Source organism: Diadema setosum, chromosome 5 (genome assembly GCF_964275005.1).
Source record: "Diadema setosum chromosome 5, eeDiaSeto1, whole genome shotgun sequence".
NCBI lineage: Eukaryota > Metazoa > Echinodermata > Echinoidea > Diadematoida > Diadematidae > Diadema > Diadema setosum.
The window spans coordinates 10,371,861-10,387,025 of NC_092689.1; the positions used below are offsets into that span (position 1 = coordinate 10,371,861).

The following is a 15,165-nucleotide window of genomic DNA, read 5'->3' on the forward strand; positions in this document are numbered from 1 at the left end:
TTGTTTGTTTTTTCTCAAGGTACAGACCAGAAAGGATTCGTCAGTCATAATTTGGTTGTTCGAAGGACAGCCACACAATAGGTTGCACCACAATGAGACGATTTTGTCCTTATTAGAAATAACCAGGTGAAAAAAAGTGCTCTGTCATCCTTTGCGCTTCCTTTTCTTTATCATATTATTCGTCAGAGAATATAAATGACAAGGCAGATAATGTGATAGTCAACTTATACGGACGCATCCGGGATATTGACTGATTTCACATCCTTTTTATGTGAGTCGTTTTGTGACTTATCCTTTCAAAACATTTGTAGTCTGAATATAGAATAGTCATGATAATCAAGTTAGTCACAGATTCCATCGCGTTGATCGTTGTTATCATAGAACTCATTACATTTCCATTGTATTTATGGGCAATTCCTCTGAAATCAGTATTGCATGTGATGACCAAAACAAACAAACAAACAAACAAAAACAAAAAAAAAGAACATATGCTTGTTGCTGGTACTGCTCATTGGGGGCGGGGGGGGGTGGGCTGCAAGGCCCACATTTCTGGCCTTAAAAAAAAAAAATCGAAAAAAAAAACACCCCAAGAAAACCTATGCCTTTCAGAGGGTTCTGGGTGAGATCGAAGGGGGGGGGGGGGAGCATTGCCCAAGAGGATCGAAGTATGAGCACTATACCCAATTAAGGCACCCTCACACGTGGAAAGAGTCTAGAATATCGCAGTTTACGTCAGAGTTTCGTAAACCAGTTTGAAATAATCACAGCACAGATTGCCCGCTCTGAAGAGCCATTTCGCTAGCCCTATATAGGCCCTACCACTCTTTGATATCTTGTTTTTATTATGTATAGCGACAAATCTGTCCTCTTATAATCCTTATGATGGTATATGATATAGGGTGTCCTATTTCAGACTGATTACACCGAAACCCTGGCGATTCTGAGGATGAAACCCTGGATGTGAACTCTGCGTGACTCCGCATTTAAAACACCGTGAACTTTCAGTGAAGAAAGTAAATGTAAACTGTCAGTGATTTGTATTTCGTTGAAGAAAAAGTGAAGAAAAAAAAATGGCGCCTGAATAGATTTCATGATTGACTAGCTTCGCCTATCGACGGATCACAGCGTGACGAAGGTTAGGTCATGCCAAGTGCCATGCGTAAATTTTATATAGGGCCTATAACGGGGTCCGGTAAGGGGTGCAACCCTGATTTATGGGAAGACTCCTTCATCTCAAGCAGTAATCGGGCTCAGAAATAAAGAAAGATGAGCATCCCATTATCTGAAATTACAGAGGAAATGAAAAAAAAAGAAGCTAATAAGCTGTCATACGAGCGTGGCATGACACGTATAGGTCATGGGCAACTCCGAATAATTTTGTGATTAACGAGATGCCTACATTTTACCATCTGCACTAACAGTTCGTCTGAAGAGATATTACACAGTTGCATCACCTCACGATACTGATTAATACTATTCTCTAAGACAAGAAATCGTGCTTTCTGGAGTTTGCTGCAGGGTTTCAGGAAGAGCGCATTGTACTTGCATTCTGCAATGGTCAAGGCCTCTTCTGTCGCAGCGAGGGTCAATGTGCAATTGATGTGGGTGTTGTCTTTCCGCAAAACTTTTTTTTTTAATCTCCGCATTCTGTGACGCCATGCTCTTCGTACGGGAGCCGATCGTATTTTTGTCAGTATTATTATTATTATGATAATGATTATTATTATCATTATTACTATTATTATTATTATTATTATAATCATGATCATCATTGTTCCGCGGTTGCTTGTTGACTTTATTTTTATAATAATAATCTCTTCTCCTTTATCGTTTAGAAGCAGCTTACTAAATGCATAATTTTATGTTTTCACGATTTGGCACTATCTTTTCATTCATTCCGTCATATTGGCAAGGCTGTATGATAGGATTTCGCGGGTAAGCACGCAAGCTCAACGTAGGCCCTAATAGCGAAAGCTTTTCATTCATTCCGTCATATTGGCAAGGCTGTATGATAGGATTTCGCGGGTAAGCACGCAAGCTCAACGTAGGCCCTAATAGCGAAAGCTTTTGCCATTATACCGGCGTGTTATCACAGAGAGAGCACGTAAGCACGGAACTTGGATGATGACCTTAATATATCCTGTATTCCTGAATAGTTTCCGGGTCACGGTATCCGATTTCGTGGCTGGATAGCAAAATCCCCCATATACATGTACTGTATTATAGGCCTAACTCAGTGACGCGCATTAGCAGTGCATAATTTGTACGACCCCACCTGATACAACATCCCACACCGTCTTGTGACTTGCCAGATGTCGTAAGGTTGAACAGGGGGACAGGCTGACATTTCCCCCACCTCTCACGCATTGGTAGTGGAATGTATTCGTAGTATTTTGACGGGGGTTGTCTGACGTCACGACCGCCATCCCCAAAGAAATGCGAAGCTGTTGTGATCATTCAATAGAGTGAACGAGGATGAAAGCACGTCAGTTTGCTTCTCACTCATGACCTTCGACCCCACAGTTCGAAGAGGCCTCATCAGCAAAACGTGTGCAGAGCTTCCAAGCCTCCCCGATTTTGCATTTCTCTCCTTGCATACTATTAGTAATCTAATAGTATAAGTAACTGACAATTGAGAATTATCTTTATCAGTAAGCTTTAATGACCCCGTCACATCGAGAAAAAAAAAGTTCCGCCAAGGATTTTTAGGATCTATATGGGCTTTAATATTTTCAATGAAAATGCAGCATAAAGTAAAGATAAGACCCGACAAAAAACAGGCAGGAATTATGACACTGAGAAGAGGAAAGATTAAGCAACATAATTCACCAGGTATTTTTAGTGAGCTGTTATATGGACATTTTGTGTCGCAACAACCCGGCGCCGGTGTCACCTGATGGCCAACATATGGAAGCAAGTTCGATTTTGGCCTGTGAATTGACAGGAGTGAATCTTGTAATTGTACAACCTTGCTATAATTATGGAGATGATATTTGATTTGATGATATTTGATTTGATTTGATTTGATTTGATTTGATTTGATTTGATTTGTTTATTCTCTGCATGTCACACAATTTCAATGTACAATATTCCCCCACCTCAATATCATCAAACAATGTAGGCCCCTACTGCACACTAATGGCTATATTATACAATTTTCATTACACATACACATCTTTGACATACTAGTAATACATGTGTTGTAAATTGCCATACAGAACGGATGCCAATAATAGGCAAAATGCTTCACTCTATAACAACCGATGATACATGCCTTAAATACAATGAAAGAAGGGGGTCCGGAGGATATTCCAGATGATAAAATGCAGTGGTTTGCTTACCTCCCTATACCAAAAAAACAAACAAACAAAAAAAAAAAAAAAAAAACCCCTCAGTCAAAGTTGCTATTCAGTGTTATCGTCGATTATATACAAACATGCTTGTATTTCACTGTCACACACTAATTTGTTCTTGCCTATCTGCGTGCGGATGTGCACATCATAATATATTTTTAGCAATCTGTTATTCAATGTCACTCTCTGTTATCTGGAGGTTTTGGCATTATCATGTGCGTTCTGTAAGTTCTGGCAATCTGTATATCCATTATTTTGCGCCAATTTAATACACCCACAATGTTGCCTAAGCGAAGTTACTGTATGAACGTTGATAGGCCCATAACTATTGCAGGTCTAGGCAGTTTGCCTTTGGCATCATTCGCCATGAATTCAACGTTTTTAGGCCTACTACAGGGAGGTACCTCCCTGCCTACTACAAGCACTAGCTCTGGACGAAATTCGCAGGTGAGAAACTAACTAACTAAATTTTAAAAAATAATAATAATAATAAACAGCCCGCCACGGGCTTTATACTGCTGTACGTATGTTGTAGACCTAATTATATACAATTTTGAGAGAAGCCATGAGGAAATAAAATCGATTTGTATTTTTGTATTCACCATGCATGAAATGGATGCATTCCTGTTTACCAAAACTTCATCGTCTTCTATAAAAAAAAAAAAAAAAAAGCTCAGAAAAAAAACCCTGTTTCATTACAAGTCTTATGATAGCATGCCGCATCGTTTTGGTTTCGTTTTGTTTTTGAGAAGAAAAGAACTAAAAAAAAAAAGCAACTAGGGCTTACTGTCTTTTTTATTCAGGGAGGTGAGATGAAGATGACACCCTGATGTAGGGAAATTTATCAATCAGTTGCAATTCTCGTAACCTAGTAGGGTCTTCAGGATGACGTGAAGATGTGGGCGGGGAGGGGGTGGGGTGGGGGGGGGGGTAGACAAACAGGGGCAGATGAGGTGGTACGCATCGATCTCTCTTGTTTTTTTGTGTGTATACTGTAGTCGACGCCGCAGGAGCCAATAGAAGCACGTGCACAATCTCGTGACGACCATGCATCTCTCTGAGCTCTCGAGGCAGCCAAATTGCGCATGCCCAGCTCGTGTCACCACCAGGCCGACGCTGAACATTCTTGCTAAACATGCCTGTCTAAATCATGAAAATGGAAAACAGAATTTGACTTCCTCAAACCTAAGATAAAACGGCCTACGTCACATGAATATCTGGTAGCTTTTGAACAGGGGATTTACTCGATGACAAATCGCGTGGGTGGTGGTAATGCTCGAGCGATTGTGCACTGATATCACGATGAGTTGATCCTACTTGCTATCAGCATACAATAGATCTGAGTTTGCGCAATCAAAACACGCGATGTAAGGCGACCCGGCCTCCACCCTCCGTAGCCAATCAGACGCGAGAAAACCGACTACGCCCATTTAAAGTTGTTGTACGTTTCTGCTATATGTTCCTGCTGCAGATATTGCTGGGTGTCAAATGTCTAGTTAGGGTTTTGTGTTGTTTTTGTGTGTTTTTTTTAAAGAAAATGTAATTATGCCATACTTCACGGTTTAGTAGATTTCATGTACAGTGAAAATTCAGACCATTTTTTTTTTAGGACAGTGCAGATATTAAATTGTGTAAAAAAGAGATATATTGTAAATGTAGGCAAATACAGCAGTCTACATTTCTTTCACAGCTACCTTGTAAATCCTTTACACTATAAGAAAAAGAAAACGAATGATATTCACTTCAACTATCAGCGACCAGTTTAATGAACTAAGGAGTGGGGTGAAAGAAATTGATGTCCACACTATGATATCCGTTGTGATAATAATCAAACTCATTCTGTCAATTGAATGCTCAGTCTAGGTATTTTCAATTGTGATTTGAAATGTGGATTATTTTCCCGTTTTCAACTGGGCTGTGGAGAGTTTGGATAGACGAAGTGCGAAGGCGTCTAGCCCCCAGCCTGTAAAAAGCAGTGTCTTTCTTTAATAGTTTGTGTCAAGGTGACTTTCAGCTAACAGCTGACTGCGATGGCACTGCGCACATTCGCATCTGAGCTAGAGTTCCATTCAGACGCAGATAGACTTTTACCACAAAATTATTTCATCAACACAAAAAGAGTGCAAGGTATCTTGATTTATTTCACTTTAGAAATAACATATAATGTAGAGATGATATTTATGGCGTATTTTCCTCAATTTTTATCTCATACGGAAACATCAATATTGATCATTTGTTTTTTGTTGGACTGGAGAAAAGACAAGCTTTCTGTTTGCGTCATCCTTATCCACAGCAGTGCTGTTTTCTCCATCAGCCATAACATCTTTCTTCGCTGCAGAACTTTCGGTAGCGAGCTGTATTGACGCGTACAACTCTTCAGAAAACGAGCATTACATGCTGATAAATGTCTGATCAACAAAATTTGCGTTTTCTCCCTACTGTAAGTACATATTCTTTTGCTGTCTGACAGAGTTGAATTTGTGATTTAGTACAGTATTTAGTGTCTATTTCCTTGAACGCATCCCGCTCTAAGTCGCGTTTCATACAGTTCCGTTTACCCCATCCGGCTGGCTGCGATGCGGTGCGGTGCTACCAATGCATGGCCACGACGCTTGCTGCTAAACTCTGTAGAACGTGCTGTACGTACGGCAACCGTCCTTCGATAAAGTAGAGCTGCTGTATGCTGTATGTTTAGCGCAAAATATCATCCCTTGAGCGACCTTATAAGATAATAAATGTTGCGAAGATGGTGTACTTACTTGATACTTAATGACAGTACCAAACAATTGTCTGGTAATGGTATAAAGGGCAAGTTACCTAGTCTCGATCTGTCGATGGTCTTACTATTAAATGCAAAGAAAGTTTGCCAGTTGCGACATCTCTGAATATGAAGTAGTCTGTAGAAGCCGAGTCTGACACGTGTGATCCGAGATAGACGTCTAGACCAGACCAGACACAAGTAAACTTCAAAAACCTTGGTGTATTTTGTAGTTTTTGTGTGCTGTTGCTGTGTACCACCGGGGGCGCTTCGCGTTGGGGCAGGTGGCAATTATGTACCACCATGCATACCACCATGCTTGCAGTGACCAAGCATCATCAAGGAAGAAAAATCTCATCTTGCTATTAAATACTGTATACGCTGTTATTTTCGCAGACAGATATTTTCGTGAATAACAAGGTCATAGACATTTTCGCGCGATGTTGTTTTCGCGAATCGACGCCGACACTTACGTTAATACTCTATTAGCACAGTGCATGGAGACATTTTCGTGTGTTCTTAAATTCGCGATCCAACTGTGATTCGCGAAATTCACGAAAATTAAACCCTTGTGAAAATAACAGCTTATACAGTAATGCATCTCCAAATTTTGTGTGGTGTGAAAGTGTGAAAAAGACTCCTGAGGTGTGACCATAATTCGTAAGCCAGTTCGTTTGGAGTTCCACTTTGCGCATTGAGCATTAAAAAAAAAAAGTCATTCATGCCAACAGGCATGTTGGTTCGAATTTAAATTCACTGGGATAAGCATCTGTGATGTAAATGATCATTCATCCTTAATATGCTGCTTACTGTCAACACATCCACCTGACAGCAAAAGGGGCATTTGGCAATAGAAAGAGAATGTTAATACACTGTACATTAAACACAAAATAATGAAATGGATTCTTTACCAAATATTAATTGATGGGTCATCTCGATTAATGGTCTACGCAACTTCATTCTTTGTTTGAACAGGATTGATGAATCCCATGAATTGTTTCAATGTAAAGCTTGAGCGTTATATGTTGCTCTGAAAATGAGTGAAGATCCCCGAACCGGCTGAGAATAAAGAAAGGTCATTCACCATTGTACCAATGTGCCCATGAGCTCACTCCAAACTGGCTTATTGTCATGCATGATGTATGAGACTTCGTAGAGTTAGTATGCTGGCATTTATGAACCATAATAAGTGTGTACCATTGGTAATCCCAAGGGATAAGCATCACAAAAGCCCCTGACTACTAGCACTTGACATTGTAGCTTTGAAGGTAAAACTGTCTCTTCACGCCTGAAGTCAAACAAAGGACTCTGTTCATGATGCTGGGTGATCAACTTAAATTGTGGTGATTGTACTGTTCAATACCACCAGTACCATCTAATCTGTTTTAAAATGTTTTCGGGGGAGATCGAGAGAGTGTTTTACGAGTGTGGCTGAATAATAGATTCTCAATTCATCTGAGCAATGCTTGTACCAATAGCTGGTGTTACATGTGCATTGGATGAAAGTTGTCATTGCTGAAAGGAAAGTCACAAATAGACCTGGGGGGTGTTTATGGTTATGGTTATGGTTATGAGGTAAAGCTAAGTTATTGAAAATGACACTTATGTATGACTAATTGGCGTAAATATCAAATTGCACAATAGAATGTGCAAGTGTACCGCTGTATGTACAACCGTTTCCTCCAGATGTATAGTGTAACAGGCTGTAAGTTTAACAAAATGTTCACTTCGTGGATGTATGCATCATAGAAAAACCATTACCCATATTCAGTTTCGCATGAGACATGAGTGTAGATGCACTCTGTTGTACTTTACTTTTAATAGTGAAAGTGAAATACTTTGATGGCTTGCCACTGGCTGACAGTTACTTCAGTAGGTCATACCGTCATCATCTGTTGGCACGTATGCATTTTCTATGTATCATTTTATGCTGCCATATCATGATGTGCACAGCCAGTCATTCTGTAGCAAAGTCCTCATCCTGTGCGCAAGGCAGGTGCCTCCGAACTTCCGGGAATCTGGCCAGTTTCATTCTTGGGGGGTCAAGCATCCTACCGATAAAATGCCACCATGACCATTTGGCTGCTCCTCTTACATGTAGATGGTGTACGTGTCTTCAGAAATATTTAAAGGACAAGTCCACCTTCATATACATTTAGGATTGAGAGAATGCAGCAATATTAGTAGAACACATCAATGAAAATTTGAGGAAAATTGGACAATCCATTCAAAAGTTGTGAATTTTTAAAGTATCTGCGCAGTCACTGCTGGATGAGAAGACTACTACAAAGTACAGTGTTTGATGTCACATGCGAACAACGATATAAGGAATATAAAAAGAAAATTTCACAAAACTTTACTTTTTGAATAAAGTGCAAATTTCTCCGACTTGTTACTGACATATGTTAAAGGGTAACATTATTCCCCCTGCCTTCTGAAAGAGAGAAGTCGAGTTTTCTTTTGTTATGCGAGAAAAATGGAAATCTGTTGAATTTTCTTTATTCTTTCTTTGTAACGTTGTACACATATGACATCACAAGCTGCAGTAGTCTTTTCATCCAGCCGTGACTGAGCAGAAACTTCAAAAATTCATAACTTTTGAATGGATTGTCCAATTTTCCTCAAACTTTCACTGATGTGTTCTACTAATATTGCTGCATTCACTCAACCCACATGTCTATGAAGGTGAACCTGTCCTTTAATGCCAAAGAGAGATGTCTTCTGTATCACGGTCTAGTCCTGACACAGGTATCCCAGACCATAGAAGTGATGAATTTGTCTGAAGGCTACCGTTACGTTTGTACGTACAAATGTAATGCGCTGCTGGCAGAAACTTTCTATGCTCTCTGTTCTTGCTTCCAGTATTTAATAGTCTATGTACAAGTTTTACATTGTACGTTACATTACTATAACTATGCACAGCCGTGCTGCTATACAGGAGTCCTGCTTCGCACGACGTCTGGTCGGGCTAACATTAGATTACTATTAATGACGGACACTCCCCTCAAAAAAAAAAAATACCAAAATTGAACAAAACAAAACAAAACAAAAACCATCTTCCTAAATTCAAAAGAGGAACAACAATTGCAGTTTACGAAATATGCCTTCTAATATTATTTGCCTTCAAAGGTCCATGAGCAAATTAATTCCAACTCTGCGCTTGTAACTTACTGGCACTGTTTATCTTAAGTATGCATTTATCACATTGAAGTAATGTCGGTTAATCATGAGTCATTGACAAACTATGTATCTCCTATTGCACACTAATTTAAACATTGACAGGTGCACATAAATGTCAGTGTCAACACTTCAAAAACATATGACGAAGAGTCACCGTGCAAGTATAGTGGAGTTATCAGCACCGTCCTTGAGTGTTTGAGTAAACATAATTATCAAATCCTTATGGCAACATTTGATAACTTATTAACCTGTTAACAGAGTATACAATGAAAAAAAAAAAAAAAAACCTGTGGCAATACTTGTAGTTATTAGTTGAGTGGCATGTAAGACAGAGGTCGAGTGTTCCTGCTGTATTAATGTACACTTTGTATGTTTGGCATCGCATCCGATCCCACAGAGCAGTTATTGGTTCAGGACTTGTGTGTGCAAGTCCTTTTCTCGAACGATAAAAGTTTGATTTTGTCTTGGGGTTTTTTCAGAACTCTTTGCCGCTTGTATTATTCATTCAATTTTTGTCTTGAAAGAAAAAAAAAAACACAGGATAATGTATACATACTGTGTACATTGTATGGAGTTGGGGTGGGGAGGTTACTGTAAAAGTGGATATTTTCGCGTGACTAATTTTTCGCGGTAGGCCGGGTCAGAAGAGTTTCGCGTGTTTTTAATTCCGCAGAATCAAGACATCACGCACAGGAACGTATGGCAAGCAAAAATATTCGTGTGTTTTTATTTTTGCGCTAGTTTCTGGTTGCGCGAAATGCGCGAAAATTTCAACACTGCGAAAATTTCCACTTTTACAGTATCATCAAGGAGAGAGTTTGTTGCCTCCAGTTGAAATGTTAAGCATGGAGCTACACACCTCTAGCTCTAGCTCCGAGATTTAAGAGAAAATTGATGTGAATGATAGTTCATAGCATACAGGATTATTATTTTAATAGATACAGAATGTATATTCTTATTTATAATCATTCTAATTAAGATGGTAACATCCAGAGTTCCACGGAAGTAATGAAGTTTACTGTGCACCGACAGTCACCATTTCTTCAATTTAATGATTTTTTGCATCGTTTTTATTGCTTGTACTAATTGACAAAGTGCCCTTCATTAAAGTAATTATGCACAGATTATTCAGTGTTTCTAAGTAATATCCATGATTGAAATTATGGACATGCTGTACATGTACATGAACATACAGTGTACACCGGAATTCGACTTATTTAGATTGCCAGACATGCACCATATCCACTAGACTTCCAAACTTCTGTCCGATAGACAGTGATGGTTCTGATCTCTTATAACAGCTGGTACTGCATTGAATATACTATTTGTTATTACTGATTCTTATGTTAAATTGTTTTAATAGCAACTGATTAATCAAATGCCCTTCATTGATGTACAATGTACTTTAGGCCTACATGTACATGTAAACACATGCCAAAATACTAAGTAGTGCTCATGGAGTACCGGTACCGGTAATAGCCATAAGGATTGTGAGTTCAAATCCCACCCATGTGTGTATGCCCTTGATTTTTAATAATTACTAATTGCTCAAAAACACCTTTTGAAGAATTGGTGTGCATTTTTGTAGGTTGATTTAATTGTCAATCAGCTGCAGTACATGCGAGTTAATTGCCATTCAATTTAACGATTGTGTGGTTGGATGCACCTTGCCTTGATTCTTCAGTTAGCCCATCTTCACTACAGTAGGTGGCTGGTCATGTTTTACAGTCGCTTTTGTTCCCCCCCCCCCCCTTTGCATTGAATCCTTTTATTCTCCCAGGTCACGAGCAAACAGCTGTGCTGTATATCTCCTCCATCCGCATTGATGCTGTCCGCAGAAACCTGTCAACTTAGCCAGTGATTTAAAAAAACAAAACAAAAAACAAACAAACAAAAACAGGGCAGTGATTTTAAAAAAAAAAGGGGGGGGGGAAATTCCATTGCAAATGAACTGGGCACATGACATAGACAGGAAATGACCATGAAAGCACCTATCTCCGAATGAAGGTTGCTGGCAGTTGTCCCCATACAGTAGAAGGGTCTTGTGTCCTGCACTATTTACTGTTCACCTGACCGGTTAGAACTGGTTTTACGGGCACTGCCTAAGAGCTTTGACGTTCTGCGATCAGGAGTTCGACTCTCATGCTGAGTAGTTTCATCTTAGAAGGGGGAATTTCCTAAGAGCCATTTCCAAAGCTGTGCCATGAACTGCAGTTGACCTCTGTGAAAATGAGGTGTGCTGGAAATTCTGAAATGATTGTTCGATATGAAACAGAATAGTGCCCCTACTGCAAGAACGCTAGTGCTGCAATATCAAATGACTACTGAAAGTAGAGCCCTGATGCCAAGCTTTCAGATCCCAAGCTTTCAGATCCCATGCTCAAATCCTACTACTCATTTTTTTTTTTCCTGATAGATCTTGTCTCATTTCAAGCAATGTTTTAACAAAACTGATGATATGTTTTATTATTTTTTTCCAATTTTCATGATAATCAGACAAAAAAGTGCAAAATTGATAACTCACAAAAAGATCTGATCAACTGTCATTCAAGAAAATATTTATTTGTGAAAATATCAACGTGTGCAATGTAGACATGCTGGAAAACCACAGCAGTATATAACTGTTCATTGGAGATCCCATTGGGAACCCCTAAGGATCCACTTTGGTCATTTGACATAACATATTGGTTCCATAAAAATCATATCCATGAAGTAAGGTAAATGTATGGTGGTACAGAAATTTATATGATTACAATCCATATTTTTTATATCTGTTCAGAGGGCAACTTAATGGTCAACTTAGCTGATAAAACCAGAAACATTCGCAACATGAAACTTGCAAGAAGTGCCACTAGCATTCAATACATAGTGTGAAGAAAATTTTTATGAGTATTTCTTTTTGCAAATCTTGGCTCGTCATGAAATTGGCAAAAGTTTCATTGTGCATGCACAAATTTGTGTTTTTACAGTAGGCAGGAATGAAAATATTCCCATTAACAAAAATAGTATTAATTTGAGTAGGGCTACACATTGCAGGCATTGCAATAATATGTCTAGGTGGACAAAGAAAATTGGTTTGATGTACAGTTGTACTCTCGAGTTGTAGGTATAGAAATTCTGAAATCCCCTTCCCCATGTTTAAATGTAGGATGTCTATTGAAGAACTATTCAGAACTGAGTGGATTTCATTTCATGCCTTCTGATCTCATTGTGAAAATATTGAATATATAGAAATATTCTGTCTCCTGTGTTTTTTTTTTTGTCTATAAACTCACAATTAATGTTATCACAATCTGGTATTTATGAATTTCATCTATGAGATCGAGCTCAGCAAAAGAAAAGAAGAAAAGATTGGTCTTGTCAAAGTTTCCAATTTTACAGTAGTGTGCTATGTATAATCTTATTCATCATGTGTTAATGGAATGCATCATGTTTGAGATTTTCTGCATTGAATTGGATAAGTATTGAAATTTGCTGTTTTCATGAAAATGTTTTTCCTGTCAGCAATTTTTATGTTTGGGTTTTTTTCTTTTTTTTTTTTTTTTTTTTGCTTCTTTTGTGTTGGTATGTAGTCATACGTTTGTAGTTGTGCAAGGATTTAGATATTATTTTTTTTTATCATTTTCATAGCCCATTCCAATTCAGTTTTCAAGAAAAGGTGATGGAACTTTTGGAAGATAAATGAAGTGATGGTATTGTGAGTTAGCAAGCATGGATTTCTGTTCATTCATCGTGATTTACCATGGTCATTGCTCACTAGCTGTATGTAGGTGATTTTTTTTTTTCAATCACCTCTGTAAAAGTTCATGTATTGTTCATCGTCATCTGAGCTGCTGCTATAACTGTGTATGTAGTATCTTATTTTATATTCAGAAATATCAGTTCTTTGATCCTTTTTTTTTGTGACTTTCTATTTAATATTTGTCCCCTTTTTATTTCTTTTTGTCTCTCCAGATTCAATTTCTAAGAGAGTGCACTGTCTGGCCCCCAATGGCCCAGAGTAATCAGCAGCCACGCCCCCAATCCAGGCAACCAATCACAGACTTTGATATGCGTGACGCCCACAGGCAGTCCACCAATCAACAGCAAGAAGAACAGCAGAGTAATCAACAGCAGTAGAAAGGGGGAAGAAAAAAAAATCACTCCAGGGTGGGATCTTCTATTTATTGTACTACGTGTGTGATCTTCATGTTTCTTGTGTAAGTACTGGCATTTTCTCAACATTTTAGGCAGAATAATTTCTACATTTATGACTGCATCTTCATAAGTTTGAAAGCTTGCACTGTACATGTGAATAACTTGTTTACATAAATTGCGTTCGTGGCATTATGCTCGCTTGGCATGTTTACAATAGGTAAGGTGACACTACAGGTTGCTAGAATGCTAATCGTTTTCTTGCTGCCAAGTTATGTGTGACTCTGTTCAGCGCGGGACCTTGACATTTGCCATACAACTCGGTGGGTGTGTTGGAGGATAAACCAATTGTTATTTTGCTTTCGTGACCACAGCCTAGGGCCCACGTCAGTTTTGACATGCAAAAGGTTAATCTTCTTTGCAGCTGCTGTGTTCTCACAGCAGTTGTGAAAATGGAAGTGTACATGTACTTACATGTGTACAGTACTTACTTCTGTCTTGGTTTAAATAATTAACTCTACATCATTAGATGCATTCATGTTGATGAACACCATGTGCTTATTTCTTGTTAAATTTTTAACAGCTCTTTGTATCCTTTATTTTTTAAGCACTTGCAATGATTGAGAAAATTTACCTCTGAGACAATACACTTTCTTCTGATATGCTCACTGACAAAGATATTTAAAAAGTATAGTGCATATGTTCACAGTTTCATTGACAATTTCAGCCAGTATGCTATGTGCAAATTTTAGTCATTGGAATGGGGGCACCTTTGATGATCTCTTTTATTTTCATTCTTTGGGTTCTCATGCTTAAAATCAGCGTGTGAACTATACATTGTATGCGAAGGTGTTGTTGTTGTTGGTTGTTTTTTTTTTTTTTTACTAATCAAGAAAAGTGTATTGAATTTTCTGCGACAAATGTGCAGATTTGTGTGTTCAGTGATATTTATGGTCTTTGTGTGTGTGTGTCACCATTCTCTGCAGATTTTGTCCTGCTTCTTGCCTGAATGAGGCTCCCAGAGTTTCTTCCTCATGACGCTTTGATAGTTTCTGTTCCAAGTCAGCATTTCTGACCAGCGCAGTCGTTCCCGGTTCTCCGATCGGCCAAAATCGCTGTCCTCCCTCCCCCGTTACCTCGAGGACTCATGCAGGTCCGCTCATCTCCAGTTTTGTAACATCGACATCGCTCAGTCGCGCGCAGCATCCATCCAACCAGAAGGCCTGGTCGGCACAACAGGTTGTGGCAGGTTAGCGCACCTCCTCCTACGAGGCTTCTGATTGGTTGAGATCCAGACAGGGCCACCAGAAATCACCAATCATGGTGGGCTTTGCTCCAATCGACGTCAATCCATCAGTTTACATCAAGTTGGCGAGTGCAGGGTTAGGGGGCTGCATCGCTGATGTCATCACATTTCCCCTCGATACCGCCAAAGTCAGACTCCAGGTAAATGTCTTCCTTAATTCTGTCTTTTTTTAAACAAAAACAAAAAAGAAAAAAGAAAGGTGTGATAAAATCCTGCAACCATTTCTTTCTTCATTCTTCTGGATTTTTGGAAAACTATGAGAGCCATGTAAAATGAAGACTATAATCTTTTTTTTCCCCCAAGCAATAAGGCAATGAGAAAGAAATGAAAAGGACAAGACACTTTTGCATTGAAGCAACAACAACCTAGGCTCTCCAGGGGGTATACTTCGTAGACATCACCAGTGGTATATTGTGTCCGTGTGTCCCTCATAA

General features: G+C 39.0%; 1 protein-coding gene across 1 annotated transcript in view; it reads left to right on the forward strand.

The window, feature by feature from the left end:
- Nucleotides 1-15,165, forward strand: part of LOC140228581 (dicarboxylate carrier UCP2-like) — a 34,001-nt gene that overhangs the window by 3,366 nt on the left and 15,470 nt on the right. The window contains 2 exon segments of the mRNA XM_072308811.1: nucleotides 13,246-13,490; nucleotides 14,412-14,871. Of these exon segments, the coding sequence (XP_072164912.1) occupies nucleotides 14,746-14,871 (126 nt within the window). The 5' untranslated portion in view covers nucleotides 13,246-13,490; nucleotides 14,412-14,745.